We start from the raw sequence: 25,477 nt of genomic DNA, 5'->3' as shown, positions 1-25,477 counted from the left end.
AGGCAGAGCGGAATCTTATTCTCCATTATTCACAAGCAAAGCAAAATTAACAAAATCAGCTTCTAAACATTAATTTAATATCAAATTTCAATAAAAGTTCAGTGCCAGCAGTTCGATGGTAAGAATTACAGAATAGGGCTGTGCAAACCTGGAAATTACGAGATTTTGTTGAGGAACTTGAAAGGAACTGCTTGTCTTGATATTCCATGGATGTTTCAGAAACAAAAACTGGTAAATAGTTCCCATGTTCTGAATCTAGATATAATCATTCAACGCAAATGACGAATATAGCAGCGGACGAGCAGTGGCTGACACTAAATTTTCTAATCAAACCACTTCCACATAACAATTTCAACTTCAGCGGAGAAAGATTAATGGTTCCGAAACCTCGCAGTTCAATGGAGCTGGCAGTAATTTGAAATGAAAGAAGATAAAACTCTAACGAGCCTAGCTTCTTTCAATGGTTAGTTCGAACACGGATTCCAACAAAACGAAATTAGATACAAGATGAAACAAGAAGAAAGAGAAAGATGAAGAAAAGGCGAAATTCTTATAGCACAACTCTTCAATGAACTAAACATTCCATTTCCAACTAATGAGGAATCAACTTACAGGAAGTCTATAAGAACAAGTTCACCTATGAAACATCAGATCAAAAGTCAAGATCTACAATCAATCTCCCAATAAATCTCTAACCTAACCTCCAAAACCATACAGAGTTCTTCCCTGCCTCTTCAACGCATAAACCACATCCATGGCAGTCACCGTCTTCCTCCTGGCGTGCTCAGTGTAGGTAACAGCATCGCGAATCACATTCTCAAGGAAAATCTTCAAAACTCCTCTGGTTTCCTCATATATCAAACCGCTAATACGCTTCACACCACCTCTACGGGCGAGACGGCGAATTGCAGGCTTCGTAATGCCCTGAATGTTGTCTCTCAAAACCTTCCGGTGACGCTTCGCTCCTCCCTTTCCCAAACCCTTGCCTCCCTTTCCACGGCCGGACATTTTCTTGCACTGATTTTGGGGATAAACCGCGCTTGTTCCGATCAGAAGGTTCTGATTATGCTGCGAACAAACGTAGCGAATTGGGGAATTTATGGAGGTGCAAATTCAGCTGGGAATTACAGAGTCCGTTGGATCTTTTGAAAATCGACGGTTCTAAAGGTCGATCCGCGTGAAATCTCTGCGGATTGTGCTTTGGAAAAGTGGATTTGTGTTTCATTTTTGGCGGGCATGGTGAAATTCCTGAATCCGGGCAGCGGGAAGGCCCAAAATTATCGTAAAAAGCCCAATCACCACACCTAACCGACAGCTGTATGAAATTATAGTGAGATTTTTTTTTTTTTTTAAAGTGTATTGTGAACATTTAAATTTAATAAATGACTCTTAATTTTTTTTATCTCGTTTTGGATCCAAAATGATCGGGAAGGCACGTCACTAAACTTATTTGTTTAAATAATTGTCGGAAATAAAAATAAAAGATAAATTTTACTAGAAGAAATTTTGTAATTTGAATTTGTTAATTGAAAGTAGAATATATGAAAACGTTAAATAAGTAATTTATGATAAAATTCTATAAAATTATAGGATATCCAATTGCGGTAGTTTTTTTTTTTTTTTTTGGATAAAAACCTTATGTTTCAAATTGTTTTCTTCCATAGGGTAACATTTAAAATCCAGTAGAATTTGAAATCAAATTATACAATATCCAATTGTGTTTGGTGATTTTTTTTCCTTTTTTTGGTTAAAAACACGAATATTTCAAATTGTTTTCTTTCATATGATAACATTTTTAAATCCACTAGAATTTGAAATCACTCGAGATGAAGAGCAACAGAAAATATCATTTATGATTTATTTAAAATTGATAGATAAATTTTATCCTTTGTTAGAATTAATATTTAAACTGTGTTTTATAGCTCTCAATTGTACCGAAAAGGAACCAAAACATATTATGAAAAATGTATTCTGAATGTTATTTTAAGTGCATTAAAAATTATTAATTAGTTAAGTGCCTCTTTTTTTCATACAATAACACGTGGAAGTAAGGCTCAAATAGACGGACACACAGCTTTCTTATCAATAATACACACCTTAACCAATTCATCTAGACTCAAATTGATATTAAATCAAGTATTTATAATGTTGTAAACTTCAAAAGATATTGCAAAATTCTATGTGAAAAATACCATTTAAGTTGTAATGGTTGGTAATTTGTACAAATACTTGCATTCAAATTAGTAGGTCAATCAAAGCATAGTCCAACAAATTTAGATAATTATCCTCGAGTCAAAGGCCAAAAGTTCAAATCCCCACCTCACTTACTAGAATACCTCAATAAAATTTGTAAAAATAGTATCAAGTTTTATAATAATGAATTCATTTACGTATAATAGATATCTAATATATGAATTAAATTTATCCAACTTAAGCTTTTCGATTAATTAGTCGTTTACTCATCTTCAATCCAAAAGCTAAACCTACCACTGGTAGGTTTGGTAAATTTGGATATCTAATAACCTACCAAAAATCCTATGACACAAGTATACATCAAGTTATATATAAATATTTTTATAGCACATCCCATTCGATTTCCTTTGCTTTTGGATTTTTTTGTTTTGATTTTGAAGGCATGCATTTTTCTCTCTCCTCTCTCTTCTTTATTTTTCATTTATCTCCTCTCTATGTTGACTCCATTGTTGGAGCTTAAAATTCAAAAACAAAATAACAAATGCATGCACAAAAAACCAATCACACATAAAAGAGAGGTAAAAACTCAACAAAGAACACTAAGAAAAAGAGTTGACATAAACCCCCCAAATAAAAAAGAAAAAAACAGAACACACAAAAAAAGGCTCTTGCTCTCTCGCCCCTCTCGCTCCTGCTCTCGCTCTCAACGTATGTCTCTCATCGAAAAAAATGGTAAATGGAGTAGCTTGTTGCTTGTTTTTTCAAAAAGGGTGAAGAAAAAAGAATGGAAATGAGAAGAGGCAACTTAAGAGTGATAAGGAGGAAGATAGTAATAAATATTTAAGGTTTTTTTATGGTGAGTAAATAAGATAGAGAAAGTTTGTTGAATTTTTCAAGAAAAAGAGAATTTGTAACGATATAGGGAAGAAAGAGGAGAAAAAAGTAATAAATGGAAGAAAAAATCAAGAGAGTAAATACGTATCATTTCCACAAAATTTACAAAACATACAAATGAGGAGAGATGCCACACCTTTGAAAAAGGCTATTTCGCCCAAATGCCCATGAATAAATTGACATATCTTTTTCAGTAAAAATTTATTTATCATTTTTTTTTTTGTGTGGAATAAACATTTTCTCATCTTGTTTGTAGACTTTTCTCTCTTAGCCATCCAATAAGGCATTCACTGCTTGAAAATCAATTTTCTAATGGTAATAAATAAGAGGCACCCAAATATCAACCGTGCTTATACATTATTCTATTAAGCATCTTTACACATTATCAGTTCTAAACTTGAAAGCTTGATTCATTGACATTTATATTTTGGAATTGGAAATTGCAAGAATTGACAAATATATTCATAATTCTAATTGACATCATAATAATCAATTGCTGTGAGAGGACGACTACTTGCTCATTGTAGTACCAAACTGTTAATTTAATGGTTGTTTCGTACCAAGGATCGTCTCCTCTCCAAATTTTGAAGTTCTTTCACAAGGACGTCAAATTTATTCAATAGTTTCGCAAGGTTCGTCACAGTCATGTTTAGGAATTATATTCTTGAGTTCATCGATAATAGGGCGAAATTTTGAACGCGGTCTTCCGTTTCTTGATTAAACATGTTCATCAATTATAAAGCAAAAACCGAGCACTCTTGAACTTGATAATTGGACGACAGAATCAATTTTCAAATCCACAGAAGGAATAGAACCTTATATTATAATTTGACAATAAACCAGAATCTCGTTGCCAGAACAATTGGTAAACAACTTGCCAAACGAGTAGAAAACAAGAGACAAGCTATACAGTACGACGATTCGTTAAATCAAGCTGTAACCTAACCTCCGAATCCATACAGAGTTCTTCCCTGCCTCTTCAACGCATAGACCACATCCATGGCGGTCACCGTCTTCCTCCTGGCGTGCTCCGTGTAGGTAACAGCATCGCGAATCACATTCTCGAGGAAAATCTTCAAAACGCCTCTGGTTTCCTCATAGATCAAACCACTGATGCGCTTCACACCACCTCTACGAGCGAGACGGCGAATTGCAGGCTTCGTGATGCCCTGAATGTTGTCTCTCAAAACCTTCCTGTGACGCTTGGCTCCTCCCTTTCCCAGGCCCTTGCCTCCCTTCCCACGCCCAGACATTTTCGCGTTTGATTTTCGGGAAGAATTCGCGCTAGAACTGATCGGAAATTGTCGATTTGTTGCTCTGCTGCACTGGTTTGGGGTATTTATGGTACGGAAGTTTCGGGTGCGAATCACTTAGTCCGTTGGATTTATAATGAATCGACGGTTGAAAAGATCGATCCGCGTGAAAGCGCTGTGGATCGAGCTTTGAAAGTGAGTTTCAGTCAGGTTTTGGCGGGCAGGGGAAATTCCGGGAAGCCGGGCAGCGCGAAATTCCAAATTTTGTGGCCCAAAAGTACAATTGAGGCCAAATAAATTACAATTTACACCAATTTTGAGGGGAAAATTACCGATATAAATTATTGGTTTAATTTAATTGATATAATTTGGATTGTGTTTTAAATATTAAATATTAGTTGTTTTCCTCATCAATTTTATCTTTTGTTCTCGTAATGCTGCATATATTTTAATTGACTTTACATTACTTCAATGTTGTATACCTGATTTAAATTACATAATTTATTGAAAGGAAAAAATAATAATTTGGCCTTCCTGAAAATAAAAAAAAAGGGATTTGCACCTAAACTTGTAGGATATTAAATCTTACTTAGGTGGTCACCATGGTTTGAACTCATTCCCTCTAAACCCTTTACTATTTAGATTGGTTCTCATTGACCATAAATGATTCTATCTAACACAAGGATCAATCAAATTAATAGAAAAGTAAAGTTTCTAAAATTTATCTAATACAAATATGCATATATAATGTCCTTTTCTTGGTTCAAAGTCCATAATCTAATGAAGTTAGAAGAATAATTTACGAAAATTATTTAATTATTAAAAGTGAAATATATATATATATATATATATATATAAATGAAATACACAGAGTTAGATCATAATAAGGAAAAATGAAACTCCATAATTGAATGAAATGAAAATACTAATTGATAAAGATAATATAATTATTAAAAGTAAGATATATACGGACTAAACTAGAAAAATGAAAAGTGAAAAGCACATATTTAGATTAGAATCCAAGAAATGCAACAATGAGAAGGAAAATGGCAGTATTGAAAACATGGGTTTTCAATTTATACTTCTGATTTGTAATACCTATTTCTCAAGTTTGTATTATTTTTCAATATAGAAAATTAGGAAACCATCATGGGATGGCTCAAGTGATCAATGAAGGCCTTTGTAAATAGTAAAGGACTTAGAGGGAATGAGTTCCCTTTCCGAAGGAGTGGATCTTTTGCATTCTTTTAACTTTAGGGGTTCAACCTTCACTATTCAAAATCATATCTACTACACAATTCCATTACTGCAAGGAGTGCTCATAAAAGTCCTCATCTGTGTTATTCATGAAATGTTTGAGAACGCAGAAGAGATTATTACACTTGTATAGTCCTTGTGCCATCTAATCTGATCTCAATACCTCTTTATTTGTAGTAGAGTTTTCAAAGGGGAATCAGAATGTTCATCACCGTACTGTCTAATCAGAACGCAATGTTGCAACCAATAGAGCAAGAAATGGCTGTGGTGAAAGCATTAGAATGTTCATCGCCATCTGGAAAAATATAAAGCATCCAAGAAACAATGCATCTTGGGAACTTGAACATGGGATAACTGGAATCACATTGATTCACTTATCTACAGGCAAATATGACCCACCACTTCTTACCAACTTCATATTGGGCGAAAGCAACAGGAGAATGCAGATCATAAACATCCTAGCATAGGAGTAAGGTTAGTAAATTAGTAGAGATGAGACTTAAAAAGCAGTTTCCATTCTACTTCCACAGTTGAATTCAGGTTTTTCAGATGGATTAATTTGAAATAAGTGCGGATCTAAGCCTTGTGGTAGCCTGTCCATATTTACCATGTCCAATATGTACAACATCCCAATTTCCCAACAGAATGAGTTAGGATCTACATCGAGACATAGGCCCATAGACAAGAAACATGTCAAAAAAACACAGATATAAGACAATATGAGTGATGAGACCAACAAATTGAGATATAAAGCACCCTTCCAGGACCAGAACAAGCAGAGAAGTTTATGCTAGATGTATGCATCAATTTGGCCGAGGATTCACAGGAGTTACTCCTGAATTGTATCATTTTGCTAAGGGACATAACGTCACGAACTTGAGATAAGATTCGACAATAGTATGAAAGCTGTCTTACTAGTTTGTCAAAATTATTGAAAACTGGTCTCGAAAAATCAATGAGAAGTTAATAGCACATACCTGCACGCCTTTGACACCTTGGAAGGAAGGAGTTCACATTTGAATCCATTAAAATGCCCAATAACAAAGAACCTGCACAGCCTGAAGACCTCACCAATGAAAATGACGCATAGACTTCATACCTCAAATTTTATGGTTAATCTCTCTCTCTCTCTCACCAACAGCTCTTCGTACCTACAAGTGGATTCAGCATTCGTACCTACAAGTGGATTCAGCATTTGGATCTATGCTTAACCTATGGATTAAACATTTTGAGCTAAGCATCGCTCAACTAATTAAGGCACATGTCATCAACCAAAAGATTAAAGATTCAAATCTTCGCCCCAAACTAAAAAGAAAAACAGCATCTTTGAGATCGAATTCTCAAACCACGAACATTAACTAAAGGTGTTGTGTATAAGAGCTACACTAAACTAGATGTCTCTCCCATTGCATACACTATAATACTATTTCATTGGTCTCTGATTTAGGTGATGTTCATCACCCATCCTCTTAGTTGCTACACCTGCTTCGAGGGTTTATCAAAAGTAGCTCAGAAATATCAAATTGAAAGTCTAGTGCTGTAATCATTTAGCTAATCTTTTGCAAGAGGAACATGTAACCAATACCATCGCATTCTCGAATTCATACATAAGGACGCATTCCTACTTCGTTTAACCTACTATACTAGGGTTTCATATTCAACATTTATTTCTAAAACTTGTTGAACATAAATAACAATTAAAACTCAAGCATAGAGGCAGAGATACTTGATGTAGATTTCTAAGTTATAAAATTTCTCCGAACAATTTTATGCGAATAATCCAGGAGATTGCAAGCCAACTGGATAACATTAGCATAGCGCATTAAGGAGGCTGGTATACCGTTTCTTGCTTACGCTTCATGACCTTAAACATTATGATGGATGCGTGAGAAACAATCTTATAGATGATAGTGTAGTTCTCTTATAATCGATTTAGACATGAAAACGTATTGAATTTCAGCAACTGAATAGGATGTTGGAACTCTGTTCCGCCAGACCTCTTTATAGCGATTACGGGTAAGAACAAAAAAACCGAGTAGCTATAAGATATACTGGTAATAAAACGAAAGGCAAAACCAGGAATGAATACACAATGAACAGAAATTTCATTGCCAGAACAACGGTGAACGACTTCCAGGTAAACTAAAAGAACAACAATGGCTGGGAAGCCAGAGCCGAGATATACATTCATTTGTGAAATTAACCTAAAACCTAACCTCCGAAACCATACAAAGTCCTTCCCTGCCTTTTCAATGCATAAACCACATCCATGGCAGTCACCGTCTTCCTCCTGGCGTGCTCAGTGTAGGTAACAGCATCACGGATAACATTCTCGAGGAAAATCTTCAAAACTCCTCTGGTTTCTTCGTAAATCAACCCGCTGATACGCTTCACGCCACCTCTACGAGCGAGACGACGAATTGCAGGCTTCGTAATGCCCTGAATGTTATCTCTCAGAACCTTCCTGTGACGCTTGGCTCCTCCCTTTCCCAATCCCTTGCCTCCCTTCCCACGCCCAGACATTTTATCGACTGAATTTGGAGAACAAACAACGCTTCGATTGATCAGAGATTATGATCTCGCTGCCGAAATGTTGCGATTTTGGGGAATTTATGGAAGTTAAAAATCTCACGCCCTGGGTTTAAAGTTCATCCGGGAAACACGCCGTCCGTTGGATTGTAAATGAATCGACGGTCGTAAAGATCGATCCGTGTGAACGCTTTGCGGATTGTGCTTTGGAAATGTATTTTGGCGGGCGGGGGTAAAATTTTCCTGAAACCGGGCAGCGGGAAGGCCCAAATTACGCAAATGTCCGATTTCGAAAAACATTATATTATACTATTAAACCATGATTTAATACAATTTCAAAAACCTTATTTGTCTTAAATTTAGTACAATTTCAATACTATGTTCTTAAATTATTAAACTTCTCTAATTGCAATTTAAATTTTAAGACTACCCAGTTCAATAAGTTACAATTTTATTTTAGTTTAAAACACCAATTCATGCGTGAATGATGTAAAAAATAAAATAAACGAGATTAATGAGGTATAAACTTTGACGTAAGTAAAGGTGCGATGGTGTCATGTGTATCTAGTTTGCCTAACGATTTGACTTTTTATTTAAATATTTGTTTATATGCTAAAATTTGTAAAATTTATAGTTTTTATATTACGTGTACCTAATAGTGTCAAATGAAAACGACAATTTGTTGTTCTATACTTTATACATTTGTTTTCTCGTAAAGATCATATAAGCATATATCTATATCACTGTGACAAAATTATAGTCTAAAAGATAACTCTTAAAAAAGTACTTTATAACAAATTACAGAATCTCATTCTAATATTTATATTATGAATCCAATAACCTTTTATTAATCATAAATTACTTCTTAGTCTTCTTTTGTTTTGCTTAATTTGTTTAGTTGGAATTCTTTAGCACAACAAGTGGCTGTAGTTTAGTGGTAAGAATTTCACGTTGTGGCCGTGGAGACCTGGGCTCGAATCCCAGCAGCCACAGTTTTTTCCTTTCTTTTTTTTTTTTGGTATTCTCCTGTTTTTGGGCCTATATGATTTATTTGCTAAACTGGGCCTATATTAAGTCACGTTAGCCCATGTCCATTTCCATTATCTACTGAAAATATTTGGGCCTGGGCTATGGGGCTCCGGCCTTTTCTGTTTTTTTATTATATATGTTTTACAATAAAAATTTTGCAATTTAGTCATCTCCCTCTTTTCTTTTTTCTTTATAGATATTACATAATTTTATTTTTACAAACGTAATATAATTTAGCTTTTTTTTAATACGACAACATGCATGTTAGATATATTAGAGTGGAAATTCAAACTCGCGATTTTTTTATCTTAACTAATTGAACTAAGTTCGCATTGACTAATTAAGCATGTCTTTTGTCTATTGTCTATTGATGGAAAGTATTAAGTAGAGATCCCTCCACACAAATGTGTGTTTAATAGGAAAAGTTTGTAGTACTATTATAATATGTACCACTTTTTATTTGCATGATAATTTATCTTTTGTAAATTGCTATGGAAAATTATGGTTCATAATGTTTTAGTTTTGCATGAAAATGATTAATTTTATTGATTAGTTGTTATTTAAACAGACTATTAGTTTTCTGTTATTATCTTTCTAATCCACGTTGTATTCGTGACTTATATCAACGTAACTTTGTATTAAAGGGATAACTGTACATATTTTTAGTTTAATGATAAATATAACTAACTGATTAATTACTTAAACATAACACGATTAATCATATGTAGCAATTGGACATTCGAGAAAATCATATTAGCTAAATAATCCACCTAGCATAATTGGATGTGTTGAAACTTGTAACCAGTCTAATAATGACCCACCTCCACCTACAAGTGTAATGGCCTCGGTGAACCACGTGCCATGTCAATTACACATTTATAAATGCTCTTGTGATAGGCCGCCACGAAATAGGTAGTATAAAGGTAGGACAATAACTCATACGTGGTTGACTTATGAAGTAATAATCACACGTGATGAAGATTGTATGGCAATAGCTCACCGCGGTCGCGTGGTTGTCCAAGAGCATTGGTGAATATACTTACAGATGAGGATATGTGTGGGTCGGCATGAAAATTAGCAACCAAAGGGAATTATTCCTGATAAATATTCAAGCAATGTTCAGTTTAAGGTATGAAATCAACCCCAATGATCGAGAACCTTTGGTTGGTATCACACCAAGTGTCTAGTTTTTATTCATAGACATTCCAATAACTAACCCAGACAACTATACTGAAGACATCTTAGCTCTATCGCGTGGATGAAGATAAATAAATATCAAAATATAAATAATTATATTAACGTCAGTGAATCTCACATCATTTTTAATGATTCTAACATGTTTGATGATAAATGATAGTAATATTCATATTCTCGTAATATCATAATTTTCCAACACTGCATGTACGAAGTAAAAGTGTCAGAGTTTAATTAAATTTGTTGTTAGGTAGTTAATTAAAAAAAATGGATGTACAGATACAACAAATTAAAGAGCTTTAGTGACAATAGCTAATATAGTGTAGAAAAGTGCAAAATTGTCATGTAATCAAACATTTTACAAAAATGATGGAAATGCAGGAATTCGTATACCCGTGACACATGCCAACGTACGGGCATAGCTCATCGATTAAGACATATTCCTTGGAGGTTAAAATCCTCATACCCCATTTTTGTTTTACCTGTTATGCCGATAAAAAATGATATATAAGTAACATATACTTGATGTATCTTATATTAGGTATATTAGTAGTCATATGTGTATATCAATGATATACTTAATATTATATACATCTAATATTAATAGTGATATATATATATATATCAACGATATACATCATATTAGGTATGTCATTAGTGATATATGTATACCACTACTATACTTCATATTAGATAACCTCTTAAAAAAATATTTAATTAGGTAAATACAATACACTTGTCAGTGATATAAAAATTATATATCAACACAATATCATTTTACATCGATATATCAATGATAGACTCTATCAACGATATATTTCATAAGTATTAAAAATAATGATATATTTCGTTATGTAGATAGTATATCAATAACATACTTTGTATTAAGTACATCGGTGACATACTTTATTAATGATAGAAACATGGTACATCGGTGCATACTCTATTAATGATAGAAACATGGTACGTCTATGTTATACTAGAGAAAAAATTGTCACTTTTACAATTTATTATTGTTAATTTGCATATGAAAAATTTACAAATATGACTACCAAATTCATCTATTATTGAAATTTCCTAAATACTGTTTCAAAAGTTTATACATTGAACTAATATAAATATATAGTATTTAAACCGTTAATAAGACATAAAAAGTTTAAATATCGAACTAACATAAATCTAAATCAAAATAGTATTTAAACTAAGACGTAAAAAGTTTAAATATTGAAATAATATAAATATAAATCAAAATAGTATTGAAGTAACAATACCAACTTAACCACTCTTATATTTCAATTATTTGAAATTATGAAGAGAAAATACACCTTCTTTGAAAAGGTCCGACACTGCTACTACAACTCCATGAACTATTGGCACAACTGATACCACATATCGCTATTTAAACATGACAAGAACAATTCCTTAATTTTCCCCTTTGGGCAAAATGCAGAATTTGCAACGTTAGAGATGAAATTCGAGCTCGCTCACAGGGTACGACTTGATTCTTTGCTTCTCGATCACGAGGGGAAAAAGAATCGGCTCTCGGGATCATACGCACTGGCAATGACAGCAACGAAAACCCACAACATAAGGATGCTTATGACGCCAGTTCTTATCATCTGATCAAAGTTTCCATGCAAGTGATTCTCAAACTCATACATCTGAGACTGTAAAATCGCATCGTCCCCATGAATTCCCTCAGCAATCAACTCTCTGTTCACTGTCTCATTTGTATCCAGTCGCTGCACATCATGGAAATCTACTTTTGAACATTTCGGGCAGGAGCATTTCCCACCAAGATATCTAGGTAGTGTTTTCAGGTACTCAGATAGAACCTTTTCATATGTAGTCTCCCCCTCGATTTTCAACTTTTTCCGTGTGACGGGTTTCAGAATCTAAAAGAAAAAATCATACTTAGAAGTGTCAGAGGAACTCAGAAGAACCGCAAGGTGAGTTTGAAATGACTTTTGGAACGATAAAAAGTACTTAAACCGTGCGTTTAGAAAATGCACTTAATTAGAAAAAGTGTTTCACTTCAAACCACTTCTTTCCCAAACTAGGCTTATAGTTTAATTCATAATCAAAATATCGACAAGGAAAAAGGAAGTGCAAAAGAGGAAGGAATAGTCTTACTTGAATGGAAGTTTGAGCAAGGAGACGGACGACTGGAGGGAGCCGAATGACAAACAAACAGCCGAGACGGTTTGGGAAGTGATCTTGCAGAAGGGAAGAACAATATCTCATCATTTGCATGGGAACTTTAAAAGGAGTTAATCCTTCACAATCCACTAAAACTGTAATTTTGGGATTTTCTGCATCAACCAGGTCAACGACCCCATGTTCTACCTGAGATACTGTGATTATAGCATTTCAGTTTTACGTAACAATAGCTCAACAGGTAAAATTAGAACTATAAGAAAGAAAGTGTTCCTTTAGAATTAAGACAAACAGAACACTAAAAAGAGTATTATATAGTCAACGTAAAACAACGATCACATTATCTACAATGCAAGTTTAATGCCAAATGCTAAACCATTAAAATACTTCAATCAAAATAGTTTTTCGTTTTCCTGTAATCTGGATATTGATCCAACAAAAATGTATCATCATCAAGATTCTCGTTAGAAGTTCAAGAGACCAATAATATAAACCTAGAGTAATAGGGAATTTTTTAACATGAAACTAGATCTTTAGCACTGAGTAGATGGTGAGATGCACACGATCTGCACCTAAAAAGTTTCAGTCACAAGTAGTAACTTTCACCCTAAAATTTAAGCTGAGTATAATGCTCATCGTCGGTGAAAAAGAGAGATCTAGATTTCTGAGAAATAGGTTGGAGTTATAGATGTTCCAAGAAACAAAAGAATAAGCTTGTTAATAAAAAATAAGAGACATACTGATCGCTTGGGTAAAACGGGGTCTATCTTCAGATGACAAGCTCATGCAAGCTAGCCCAAGCCGTACTATGAGGCAAGGTCTGTGCTTCAGATCAAATCCATGCCAGAAGACCATATGTGACCACATGTCAAGCTCTGAAGATGAAAGTATTTTGTAATTTTCTCTCCAGCGAATTGTCTTCTTAATTGATGACAACAAAGATGCAAAGTCACCATTTGCAGCTGTATAGAATCTTTGAAGCTCGTCCTCATTAAATCTTCATGAAATAAAAATGTTTTAGTTATGTGCAATAAGAGAAGCCCATGAATCCATCCACAAAAATTCCAATAGCTAATTTCTTCAATAAACATGATTGCAGTAAGCAAGGATACAAGAGAATGAATGCACAATGCCACAAAAAATAATAACAACCACCTATGCATAGAGTGAATTAAACGAACTACGAAGTAGACACACATATAAAGGGAGAAACTAAAGAGTAGTTAATTTGGAGGAAGATGGAGCTTTTAAGTTATAGAACTTAATACCTCAAATGATAAAAACATAGGTGTAAGGTAGTTGTTAGTATCAACATAGGTATCCCTAGTCATGACCATAGAGTCTAAAGCCTAACATTTCAGTTCAGCCTCTTCAGTCAACAACTTCTATAAAGATTTACGGCATTCTAATCAGAAATTACCTTTCTGGCAGACTAAAACCTTGGCTTTCGAGCTCTTTAGAGAGACGGACAAACCAATTTTCAGATTCAATACTTGGTGGAGTCTCATCACAGGCCCTGTAAATTATGTGAACTATTTAAAGGTTAGTAGAGCGCAGTCACGGATTCGAAAAAGATCAACAACTTTCAAATAGAGACAGCATTTGTGAAATATCAGAAAATGGCGAATAGATGAATATAATTGAGGGTATGATTACATACCTGAAGAGGAATAAAAACGTGTAAGAGTGAGAGATAAAAATCAAATGAATTTATAAGATTCACACACATGATATACTATTATTAATTTTGATATTTAAACAAAGTACATACATATTTATAAACAATTTATAGTAAATCATATCATTAATTATCTTATATAACATAATAATACATTTCAATAATGGATTTTGAGAATAGAATAATATCAAAAGGGAGGAAGGAGAGGGAGGGAGAGAAAGAGAAAGAGACGGCATGAGGGAGGAGTGGGGCCAGGGTGGGAGAGAGAAGATGTACAAGGGAGAGAGTAAATTGGAGAGTGGAGAGACTAGAGAGGTGTGGGTTGTATGTCCCCCATCCAAGAAAAACGATGGGAGGCAGAGGCTTCCAATCTCACATTTCGTTGTCATTGAGGTCTGAAGGAGTGCTAGAGTGGGCATCTGATATATGATCTTTATGATTAATAGGACACGGAAGCATGAACTTTTTAGTTGTCCATTAACGAGGCTGGGATACATTGGTTGCCATGTCTCATGTCTTCAACATTTTGAGGATGTCAACATGTTGTCGATGGTGAGGAAGAAATACTTTATCCCCTTATAGATATATCAGATCCACTGAAATATTACAATGTTGACATATCAACCAATTTTTTATTCCCTGATTCAACTAATAACCCAAAGCAAAAATAATGAAGGTCCTTGATCTAAGATGTGAAATTCAAGAACCTTAGTCTCATCTGATTACAGTACCTTGCATCTGTAGAAGAGTTTTCAGAGGATAGTTCTGAGTACATTTCAGAACATGAAGGGGAATCACTGATGCCATCTGAGTTTCCACTCATGGACTCAGTCTGATCAGAGAGTGATGTTGCTATTGATAGTACGAGTAATGGCTTTGACAATATCTGGAAAAATAAAGGTATCATATAATTCAATGAAGAAAAAAATGCATATTAAGAATAAAAGAAGGGGAGAGCAGGAATCATTCATCGATTATCCCCAAGTTTTGGTGGCTGCATCTGCATTTCTGGCCAACGCCAACCTTTTTTTTTTTTAAAGAAAAAAAAATCTTGCCATCTTGACAAAATCAACAGAAAGATGTGGATCATACATGTGCTAGCAGGATTGACATTAGAAAGTTAGCAAATATTTGAATTAAGAAACAGCAACAAGATTCTAGTTCATATTTCTTTAATTAGCATAATATCCACTTCCACATTCAAACCAGGATTTAAGACGAATCAATTATGGTAAGCTCTCCACGTTGTGATGTCTAATGGAGAATAGGATCTACATATGACATTCCAGGGAGCAGGTTAGGACCACTATCAAGACAGAGAGAAGGGAACATGGCTAATCCACACGATGCACATGCAAGCAAAAACAAACCAACAACAACAACTAACAATAAGAAAACATCATGTGAGGACCAGAATAAGCAGAGAAGTTCAAGATATAGGAATGCTCAGTCAGACTGAATCCTCAAGGCCTGAGCTATATTATTTTGTTCACACATTAACGGACCAATGAACAGAACAGATGATAAGGTACTTAAAAATTAGATGTGGTATAGTAAGAATACTAGCTAGGCCTGTCTGTCAAAATTCTAAAAAAATGGTCATAATAAATCAATGAGAAGTTAACAGCACAGACCTGCATGCCTTTGACTAAACCCCTGAAAGGAGTCCATCTCTGAATCCACTTAAATGGTGGGTAGCAAAGAACCTGCAAAGCTTGAAGACCTCGCCAAGCGAAAGGACACCTCGACTTTGATAACCTTCTTACTGTCTCTAGTGCAACAACTTTGAGCAAGAAAAATGTCACCTGACCAACTGCGCCGCTGGCTATTCTGCTCTGGCTAAGTGAAGCTACACTCCGAATAGCATTCTTCGAAAATGCTTTCGAGCGAGAAGCGACAATTAAGCATCTCCGAGACTTTCTACTTCCACCACTAACATCAAGTTCAGGTATCATCATGCCTGATCGTGGACTAGGTAATGTGTCGTCCATTGAGAAATATTAACAATTCCAACGCCTTTCTTCAACTAACAGCACTGTTCTAAGGGGAAAACGATGGGCTATTGTTTTACTAAAATTGCTACTAACTACTGGATCCTATATAGAATATTTATATACATAGAGTACTCTGAAAAAACACGTTATCAGGATGACAAAGAAGAAAGAACCGCCATAAAAATTCCATCTACAGAAAAGCTATGAACAGGCCATAACTATACAGACTTCAAATGAAGAGCGCCGAATATTGTCAACCTGCAAAATCATTAATCAAATTACCTAACGTCAGTCCCTGTCGGAGAGAGGACAAAATGCTCGACACCGATAAAATTACCAAGGGGTAAAAAAGGTTAAAAAACAAATCTCATTCCCAACAAACTGAATTTCAAAGAACCCTGCAATTGCATTACGCTTTAAGACAGTCTCCCCTGAGCTCAATTCTCGCGTTCGTATTCGCGAATCTGAATTTATATAATCGCCAACATCCCAGGCAGATCATTCCGAAACGAAAACCATCATTGTCGTGCATTCAGCTATAACTAAAATTTCAAAATTCGCGTAAAAACACCGAATTAGAAAAAGCAAAAAAGAATACCAGCAGTTGATACGAAGAGTTGGCGTGATTTCTAAGTAGACAGCGGAATTCTGTGAAATTGAGGCATCGGAACGAAGAGAAGATTGGGGATGCAGAGGAAGCAGCGATCGATGGCCGGCGTTTGAAATCTGATCGGGGGAGGAGGAATGGAACGCGCGGGAGGGTGGAAAGGCCGTAGCCCATAGGCGCCTTATTTTTCGTTCGCGTTCGGTAAAGACTTGAAAAGGGGGGATCTGCGTGAGATGCGAATCTGTAAACCCAACAGGATGATGTCGGAACTCACGTGACGGTGACCTTTTATTCGGATTTTTTTTCTTCTTTTTTACAAAACGTGGTTAAATCTTTAAAATCAAATTTTCATTTGTTTTTTAATCCTGATTTTGATAGGGTTTCGAGCTAAATAGCATTTTTTAGAGATTCGTTGTGAGATGTGTTGCTCTCCTCATTTTTATGTTCCGTAAGCATTTGCTGACGTCATTATTTATTCCAAAATTAACATACTTAAAATTGTTACTATCTCCTCCTTTTTTCATTTGAATCTCATATTTTCTCTCTCCTTCTCATCTCATCTCATCTCTCTCGGTGGTTCTTCTTCCTTCTCTCCCCTCTTCTCTCTTTTCAAATTTTTTAGATTTTTATGAAACTTCTCCATTTTTTTCTTCAAAATTTGTAGAATTAATGGATTTCAAACTTTCTTTTCGTTTTTTTTTTCGGTTTCGCATGAATCAACGAAAAATCTCTCTCCTCTTTTATTTTTTTTCGTAAAAACTTTTGAGTATTCTTTGACCAACGAAGTAAGCTATTTGGTTCTGTACATATAAGAAACTTCATTTTTTTCTAACTGAAAAATACCCCGATTATGGAGAAAATCAAACGATATTGAAGAAAAAAAATGAGAGAGAAGAGAACAAAACGATAAGAGAGAGAAAGAAAGATAAAGAGAAAAAAGAGAGAGAGAAGCGAGACAGCGAGAGAGAAGAGAAAAGCGAGTAAAAAAACCGCTCTCTCTTCTCTCTCGCTCTCTCTCTCTCTCTGTTAGTCCCGACTCAATCCGACATTGCAAAGTTTTTTTTTGACGAATTTAAAAGTATTTACAAAATTATATTTCCAAACTCTTTTTAATTTTACAAAATATTTATAAATAATTTCATTTTAGCATTTAAGTTGATTTAATTTGTTTTTCCTTTTTTGAAAAAAATTCCGTAATTGAAGATTAACCTTTGTTAATTTGTTGAATTGGTAATTGATTGTCAAATTAAAAAAGCTTCAATTTTGAAAACTTTGAAAACTCAATTACCGAATAAACCAAAATTCTCCCCTATCTTAATATTTCCATAATAGAATTCATGAAAATCTTCTCAGAAAAGAAAAAAAAACCCACGTAAATCAACCTAAATGCTCCGTATAAATGTATTGATATTAAAAAAACAGAAAAAAAAGACAGAAACAGAGGGTTAAAATAAATAAATAAATAAAATCAAACGAAAAAAAAAACAGAAACAGAGAATTTCAAAATAAAAAAAAATTAAAGAAAATTCCTCTCTCTCTCCTCTCTCGCCCTCTCTCTCTCTCTTTCTTTTTTTAATCCTCCGTTTCTGTTTCTCCTCTCCCTCTTGTTCTCCTCTCTCCCTCTCTCTCTCTCTCTCTCTCTCTCTCTCTTCTTTCTCGTTGTCTCTCTCCTCTCTCGTTCTTTTTTCTCTCTCTCCTCGTTTTCTTGTTCTCCACCTTTCGTTTTGTTGTTCTCTCCGCGAATGCATTCTGGGCTATAAACAATTTTCTATCCTTATTACAAAATCCAAATAGCATACTTAAGAATACTTAAAAAAAAAAAATTCGAAAAAAAATGAAACAAAAGGAGAGGGATTTTTCGTTAATTCATGCGAAACTGAAAAAATTTGTTCATTTTAATTTTGAGAAAATTTGAAAAAGGATAAAGTCTGATATCCATAAAATTCTAATTTTGAAGAAAAAAAATGAGAAGTTCGAAATGCGTACAAATCTAAAAATTTTGAAAAGGGAGAAGAAAAGGGAGAAGAGAGAAAGGAAGATGAAGAATGAGAAGAGGGAGAATGAGAGAGAATATGAGATTCAAATAAAAAAAGGGAAATAAAAATTGTTAGTATGTTAGTGGAGCGGTATAACAGTAATTTGAAATAGATGGTGATGTCAGCAAATGTTTAGGAGGGGCACATTTCATAATGGACTTTTGAGAAATGCTATTCAGTTCAATTTTCCATTTTGATATTGTTAAATATAATATATATATTAGGTGTGTCAGTTTTGTTGGGAGAAGTGGACAAAAACTATGCCATGGAGGAGAGGGCATGTATCCAAAATCTCGTCCTAGAGAGTTGGGGAAGAATGACATGGAAGAGGCGACTCGAAGAAAGAACTATGGTTCGGAAGCCCTCCAATCATACGTTGTCCCAAGTTGAACGACGTATTGTTCAGTATACATGCCCTCAACTACCCGCAATTCGATACATCTACTCTCCCAATTGCTTGTCATATGTCTATAAGATTCACAAACCTCTAAATAGTAGACCGTACCTCAATATCAGGTTTTGCATTATAGCTTGACCCCCAATCTAAGTCGAATTCAATATCAACTTGAGCATCAGAGTGTCTGTTCCCCTTGTGTAAGTATTATTGTGTCCAATGATACATGACACCGCCCTACCCTAAAGGCCTTGTTGACGATCAATTTGGCTGAGTTGGACTTTGACTCGTTTTGTTGCACAAAACAGGTTTTATAACTTGTACTGTACCTAATATGAAAAGATGAAAGGGGCTTTCTCTGTCCTCCACCTAAGCTACGATGAAAGACACAAAGTCAATCCCAAGAAACAGTTTATATCAATTACACCAAATACATTAAGGTCTTTCATTTTGATGTTCCTGCTCGTGCCCGGGACGTACTTCTTACTATGTATATTGTTGATAAATCTTATTCCAGTTAAAAGAAATTGTTTAAGCCACATTACATATTATCTTTCTTTATTGACATGTCAAGTATATTATTCATATACTTCATTTTAAAAATGTCACTAATAGACACGGCGTGGCACACACGTTCCAAAAATTAAAAACTCTAAGAACTTCAAACACAAAAAGAAAAGAAAAAAAAAAAACTGAAAGTTCGAAGATATAGATTTAAATTATTTTTCATACTTATACTTATAGGTGTTTGGAGATGGATTTAGATTATTAATTTTAAAAGACGTGTCCTGTAATGGAAATGCACGAGATAAAGATAAACAAGTCTAAATTATTCACTTTAGATGAAAAATAAGGAAAACAAATCAAGAATTAAATTAAAAGGAAAAACATAAAAGTGTTGAAACAAGGCGTCGAACTCCGGCTGGAACATAGGTGATAGGAAATAGGAATCAATAATTAAATTTAAAAAAATAGCATAAAGATGGTTAAATAAGGTGTTGAATCTGATAATCAATAATTGTATAAAAATTATAAAGGTGTTGAGCTAAGGTTCCTGAAATTTTACAATTCATAAAAAAAAAAAAATTTAGCAATTGTTTAAACAAAATTTTATCGTAAAGTAAATCAAAGTAAAAATCACAACAAATTTTTTAATTCAACATAAATATTGCAACAGTTATTTAAATTTAGGCCGGTAAAGATGGAGTCGTTTCCATTTTTAAATATCAAAATATAAAATATGTAGAGAAAGTTTACACGGTGGTAAGGTAATATCATCATCATTTGGCAAGCACAAAAAAAAAAAAAAAAAAAAAGAAACAAAGGAAAAAAAAAGGTTAATATCCTCTTATTAACAGAATAAAAAAAGGGAAAAAAATATAATTTTCTTAAAAGAAAAAAGAGGTTGGAAGACAAAGTTGATCGTGATCCCACCGCGTACAGGGCAATCGTGAAAAGCCGATAAGCATGAGAATTCATCCTTCGAAACGACACCGTTCGATCCACGAACAACATTCAACAGCTCCACGTGTACATCTTCCCCATCCACGTCGCTCTCCACGTGTACGCCCGCCATCGCAAATCTTCTCTGCTATATCAACCCTTCTCCATCTTCTTCGTCTTCAAGCTCCGATCCCTCAATCAAACCCAAAAATGGCGTCAAATCCAAAACCAACCTTCGCATACACAGTTATGTACGTCAAGGACGTCGCCAAATCAGTAGATTTCTACTCCAAAGCCTTCGGTTTCAACGTCCGCAGCATCGACAAATCCAACAGGTAATCAAAATCAAAATCAAAATCAAAATCCAAACACAAAAACAAAATCAATTCTGATTCGTAGTTTTGACAATTGATAGGTGGGGAGAGCTCGATAGCGGGGAAACCACCATCGCATTCACGCCGCTGCACCAGCACGAAACAGACGATCTCACCGGCGCCGTTCACACCCCATCTTCCGCCCGCGACCGGAACCCTATGGATATTTGCATCGATTATCCCGACGTCGATGCAGCCTATCAGGTAAAATCAGTAAAACATTCCATTCCTCTGCATCGATTCGAGGCTGAAAATTAACGAACATAGGATTTGTTTTTGTGTTAATTTGTTGGGATTATCAGAGGGCGGTGGAGAATGGCGCGGCGCCGGTGAGCCAGCCGGAGGCGAAAGAGTGGAACCAGAAAGTAGGATATGTTCGTGATATCGATGGGATTGTAGTGCGGATATGTAGCCATGTGAATCCACCGAAATAGAGCTGAATTTTGCAGAGCCGCCTTCTTCAATCGTCTGTACTTCAATAACAAATAATAATATACAGATGTTATCTAAAGTTCAGTTTACGAAAGCAATCCGAATTCCGGAGGTGAGTTAGAATAAGAACATGGTTTCTGCGCGATTAGGGCTATGGGAAAGAATCAGAGCCAAATCGCCAATAATCTGAGCGGAAACTCGGAAAATCTAACGCGTAAAAAATAATCGTGAATCGATTCAGAATTGAACCGGAAATTCAAACACAGGCGAAATAGCGCGGGATGGATTGCGCGCGTATCAATTACACTGCCGCCATGAGCTGTATGCATTTGAGGGAACGGAGCTTTGTGTTCTTGAGAGATTGGTTTCCATTGGAAAGCATGTCGTTTTTATTTTTTTATTTAAAAGATTTTAACTGAATTATTAAAAAATATTTTAAAGATGATTTATTATGAAATATAAAATTATTTTTTAGAACTCTTTTGTTACCTTAAAGTTAATTATATCAGATCATTTAAAGTAGCCTTCTAAGATAATGAATGCAGGCATTGTACTTCAAAATTTATAAATTGAAATAAAATTATAAACTCGTGTCAAATTTATAGTTTAAAACCAATTTTAAAAAGTTAAATTTAATATATTTGAAAAAATAAATTTCGTGAGAATTACAAAAGTAAAAATTATGACCTCTTAATTAATTACAGACACTAAAGTTCACTTTTTTTCTTTTCCACAATATTACGTTTCATTTTTTTTATTAAGTAACATATACGCCCTTTGGCTTGTCATCATCATTTTTAATTATAGAATATTAAAAAAAAAGTTTAGAATCTCCATTTTCAAAGTTTAGAATCTCGATTTTCTTAAAAGTATAAATCTCTCTTTTGAAGTTTATTAAAAAAACAGACTCTTTCTAAAAAAAAAAAAAAGACATTTTTGTTTTTAAGATTTCATTCCAATTTTTTAGAGTAGTTTCAGCCATCTTGAACATTGTATGACAGGTGTTAATAATTAGTATTAAAAAAAATAGAAGTTAAAAGATATCGAAGATCATATCTTCAATCACCTATTGATTTGTCAAAAAATAAAAAATAAATAAAAGGAATTGTCTTTCTACTTTTTTTTTTTTAATAAAAACTTAAAAATTGACTTGTATTTTGGTTCAAAAGACTTTTTTGGGTTTTAGTTGAAGAACAGAATATAAGCATATATACTAATAGAATTTAAAAGTTCAAAGGGAGGTATGATCATCATTCATCAACAGCCATTGGGCCAAATCAATGGTTTTAGAATCTAATCGTATTAATAAGACTAAATCTTGTAGTTAAGCTTGGTGTTATATATCCAATGCAAGTTGAAGAGCACAAAAATTTAATCAGCAAGAACTGTTTGCCCACAATTCAGAAACCATAATTAGGCAGCAGATGGTATTAACATCAAAGAGAAAATGGATTAAAACATATTTTCCCTTTCAATTTCATAAAAATCATCTGTTTTTTCTGGCTACAGCATTGAGAAATGACAATGAACAGTTCCAATCCCTGCCTGCCTTCTTCAAGATAACACGAGCTCGTTCGCTCCAAGATGAGGGCGAAGGCAAACACGAACTTCGTGTTCTTCTGGACCGACGCGATGTTTAGGCACCATTATCTCTAGACCAGTACCCGTCTCATCTCCATATGCTTCTAGCTTTGCATCGTCTGGGATCCTGGTTGGTAAAGGAATTTCCCTTATAAACTCTCCAGGCGGGCAGTGCTCCGGCGATGCATCGGTGAGCTTGAATGTTCTGTCATTTCTTTTCACAAAGGGCATACAGCCTGTGCTCACCGATGTTATCTTTACAACCCCATGAGTGAGGTTGTTCCACCAAGTCACTTTAACCCGTTTTAGATCGGCTAAAGGCAAGCTGATGATTATCAAGTATCCTTGCTCGTCCTCATAGATCGTTTTTGCAGCAGTGACAGGACCATAAACGTTCCTCATTACCCCACTGAAATCATTTAACCATGGAGGTTCAATTGGATGGATTTCTGTATCTTGAACTCTGTCATTGTGTTGGTTAATGAGCAAACAACAGTCTTCATCGTTCCCATGTAGAAATAGATCCTTCTTCCGCTTGTTGCCTTTCGGCGACAGATCCATTCCTCCACCATTTACATGATTCGTTGGTCGAGTCGACAGGTTCAGACTAGTCCCATTTAACAATTTCCTCGGAGGAGGATGGGAGTTAGTTTTCAAGGAAGGGAGGGGTCTTTCCAGCTCAAATTCTGTGCTGGGAAGATTCCTCCATGAACAAAACTCGCTTGCTTCTGGTGGGACAGAGAAGTTTAGATCCCTCCCTGTAAGTTCTACCCATCTTTTCTGCTCCTCCTCGTCGAGACCTTTGAGATTGGGCAACGAAACAAACTCAATGCCATGCACACATTGGGGATTCGATAGGCCCCTGTAATGCTTTCGTTGCATCCTGTGAGACCGAACAAATCCCCTGTCAACGCTATATGGGAAAGGGCGTTCACCTTGCCGAGAGTGACCGTTCATATAGCTCCTGAGCTGCATTTTACCCAGTGCATTCTCTGGCCTTTCCTTAAAAACCCACATATACATGTTCTCCATATCATGTTGAACTAAAAACACCTCAAGCTCTAGATCCGACTTGTCAAACCCAGAAACCCCGTTACTGTCACGCACGATTTTGCACTTCGATTTCTCGTTCATCACAGGCTTAAAATAATAACTGAAGAAAAACCAAGCACCCCATACACTGTCTAGTCTCTTGGAAAACTTGCGCCCGGTTTTGGGCAGATTGAGAAGAGCATCAGACTCATTAATTTGCGTTCCCAGGCTAACATCTAACATGTCAAAAGGGTCTGAATTCCAGGGTTGTGGAGGAGGACTGCGCTCGGCCGAAAGCGGAAGATTGATGTCAGGCGGTCGGGTAAGAACAATAGGCCGATTCAATTCTCGCTCGAGTTCTTCATGAGACAGAGAACTCGAATCCATCGACAATAGGGTAGATGGGTGGTGATTTTCCATAGATAAACTAGTTAGCAAATCTTCTCCCATGATCTCTCAGAGCTTAATACACAAAGAATGCTTATTTACCAACAGTTCCAATAAGAAGAAACTATCTTCAGCCTCCTCTAGATTGAAAACTATCACCTCATATCAACAACACATCCATACAAACCCAGTTTCACAGATAAAATCAACACTTCCACCACCAAAATTTCACCTCAAAATTCTAAATCATGGTCCACTTCAACAATCCAATTCCAAAATTTTACTTCCGCCCCTCCAAACAAAACCCAATAAGACGATGTGGGGGGAAAAAATCCCAAAACAGAACCCAACTAAAGAACACGCAAAATAACAGAATAACGCAACCCCAGATGAATATAAACAACAAATTTGCAGGCAGCAGAATCCCAACAAAAAAGAAAAATAGAATACAGCGTATCCACGATTTGTGTAAACCAATAATTCCGAGAAATATAGAGTAAGGAAACGGGAAAAACTTACAAGAAAGTATGGAATTAGAGAAAGTAGAGAAATCAAAAGATTCGAATTAGGAGATGGATATCCAAATTCACAGAATTACAGACCCCCTTTACACCGCAAAAACAGCCCTGATCTCCTCCAAATCCAAAGCCCTCCGGAGCCGAGAGAGAGAGAAGAAGTGACAGAGTTTGAGGAGAACAACGATAACGGCATCCGTTAATCACACCGCTTATCTTCGACGGAGTTATAGTGGAGTAGGTTAAACGGGCCGACGGCGCTTAAACACTAACGGTGACGGAACGATGGGGCCGTCTCCTCCATTTCCAATATGGGCCAGTGGCCCATCCAAAATATTCGGCCCAATATCACCTGATCCATATTCTTCGGCCCAGCACTCGCATAGCCAACGGCCCACCTTGTATAAATGAATAAATTACAGAGCTTGATTTTTCTAATGCATCCCAAAATGGAAAAGGAAAAATAATAATAACAATAATTACACATACGAACAAAAT

The 25,477-nt window shown here is 35.3% G+C and overlaps 6 protein-coding genes and 1 non-coding gene across 7 annotated transcripts; 2 read left to right on the top strand and 5 right to left on the bottom strand.

Annotated features, from left to right (window-relative positions):
- Nucleotides 1-531: 531 nt before the first annotated feature.
- LOC111025815 (histone H4) lies at nucleotides 532-1,080 on the bottom strand. Its single transcript, XM_022303709.2, has one exon. The coding sequence runs from the start codon at nucleotides 1,006-1,008 to the stop codon at nucleotides 697-699; it is 312 nt and encodes a 103-aa protein (XP_022159401.1). The 5' UTR covers nucleotides 1,009-1,080; the 3' UTR covers nucleotides 532-696.
- A 2,809-nt stretch (nucleotides 1,081-3,889) lies between these two features.
- On the bottom strand, nucleotides 3,890-4,497 carry LOC148212721 (histone H4). The gene has a single exon (XM_088121065.1). It carries the CDS (start codon nucleotides 4,338-4,340, stop codon nucleotides 4,029-4,031), a length of 312 nt encoding a protein of 103 aa, XP_087977191.1. The 5' UTR covers nucleotides 4,341-4,497; the 3' UTR covers nucleotides 3,890-4,028.
- A 2,958-nt stretch (nucleotides 4,498-7,455) lies between these two features.
- On the bottom strand, nucleotides 7,456-8,161 carry LOC148212720 (histone H4). The gene has a single exon (XM_088121078.1). It carries the CDS (start codon nucleotides 8,118-8,120, stop codon nucleotides 7,809-7,811), a length of 312 nt encoding a protein of 103 aa, XP_087977204.1. The 5' UTR covers nucleotides 8,121-8,161; the 3' UTR covers nucleotides 7,456-7,808.
- Nucleotides 8,162-9,046: 885 nt separating this feature from the next.
- TRNAH-GUG (transfer RNA histidin (anticodon GUG)) lies at nucleotides 9,047-9,118 on the top strand. Its single transcript has one exon. It is a non-coding gene; the product is annotated as a tRNA-His (tRNA).
- A 2,440-nt stretch (nucleotides 9,119-11,558) lies between these two features.
- LOC111017064 (SEC14 cytosolic factor family protein / phosphoglyceride transfer family protein) lies at nucleotides 11,559-17,026 on the bottom strand. The gene is made up of 7 exons (XM_022292717.2): nucleotides 16,777-17,026; nucleotides 15,819-16,436; nucleotides 14,916-15,070; nucleotides 13,927-14,022; nucleotides 13,247-13,503; nucleotides 12,483-12,703; nucleotides 11,559-12,244 (listed from the first exon to the last, which is right to left on the bottom strand). Exons 2-7 carry the CDS (start codon nucleotides 16,173-16,175, stop codon nucleotides 11,867-11,869), a joined length of 1,464 nt encoding a protein of 487 aa, XP_022148409.1. The 5' UTR covers nucleotides 16,176-16,436; nucleotides 16,777-17,026; the 3' UTR covers nucleotides 11,559-11,866.
- Nucleotides 17,027-20,825: 3,799 nt separating this feature from the next.
- DSI-1VOC (dessication-induced 1VOC superfamily protein) lies at nucleotides 20,826-21,543 on the top strand. Its single transcript, XM_022292720.2, has 3 exons — nucleotides 20,826-20,993; nucleotides 21,074-21,236; nucleotides 21,335-21,543. The coding sequence occupies exons 1-3, from the start codon at nucleotides 20,869-20,871 to the stop codon at nucleotides 21,464-21,466; spliced, it is 420 nt and encodes a 139-aa protein (XP_022148412.1). The 5' UTR covers nucleotides 20,826-20,868; the 3' UTR covers nucleotides 21,467-21,543.
- A 1,320-nt stretch (nucleotides 21,544-22,863) lies between these two features.
- On the bottom strand, nucleotides 22,864-25,189 carry LOC111017103 (uncharacterized). Its single transcript, XM_022292781.2, has one exon. It carries the CDS (start codon nucleotides 24,525-24,527, stop codon nucleotides 23,019-23,021), a length of 1,509 nt encoding a protein of 502 aa, XP_022148473.1. The 5' UTR covers nucleotides 24,528-25,189; the 3' UTR covers nucleotides 22,864-23,018.
- Between the last annotated feature and the right edge of the window lie 288 nt (nucleotides 25,190-25,477).

This window comes from Momordica charantia (assembly GCF_013281855.1).
Source record: "Momordica charantia cultivar OHB3-1 chromosome 2 unlocalized genomic scaffold, Mcharantia_2.0 BLBB01000002.1, whole genome shotgun sequence".
In the NCBI taxonomy this organism is placed as follows: Eukaryota; Viridiplantae; Streptophyta; class Magnoliopsida; order Cucurbitales; family Cucurbitaceae; genus Momordica; species Momordica charantia.
Note: the sequence above shows the minus strand (reverse complement) of the source record. Positions and strands in the feature narration are given on the sequence as shown.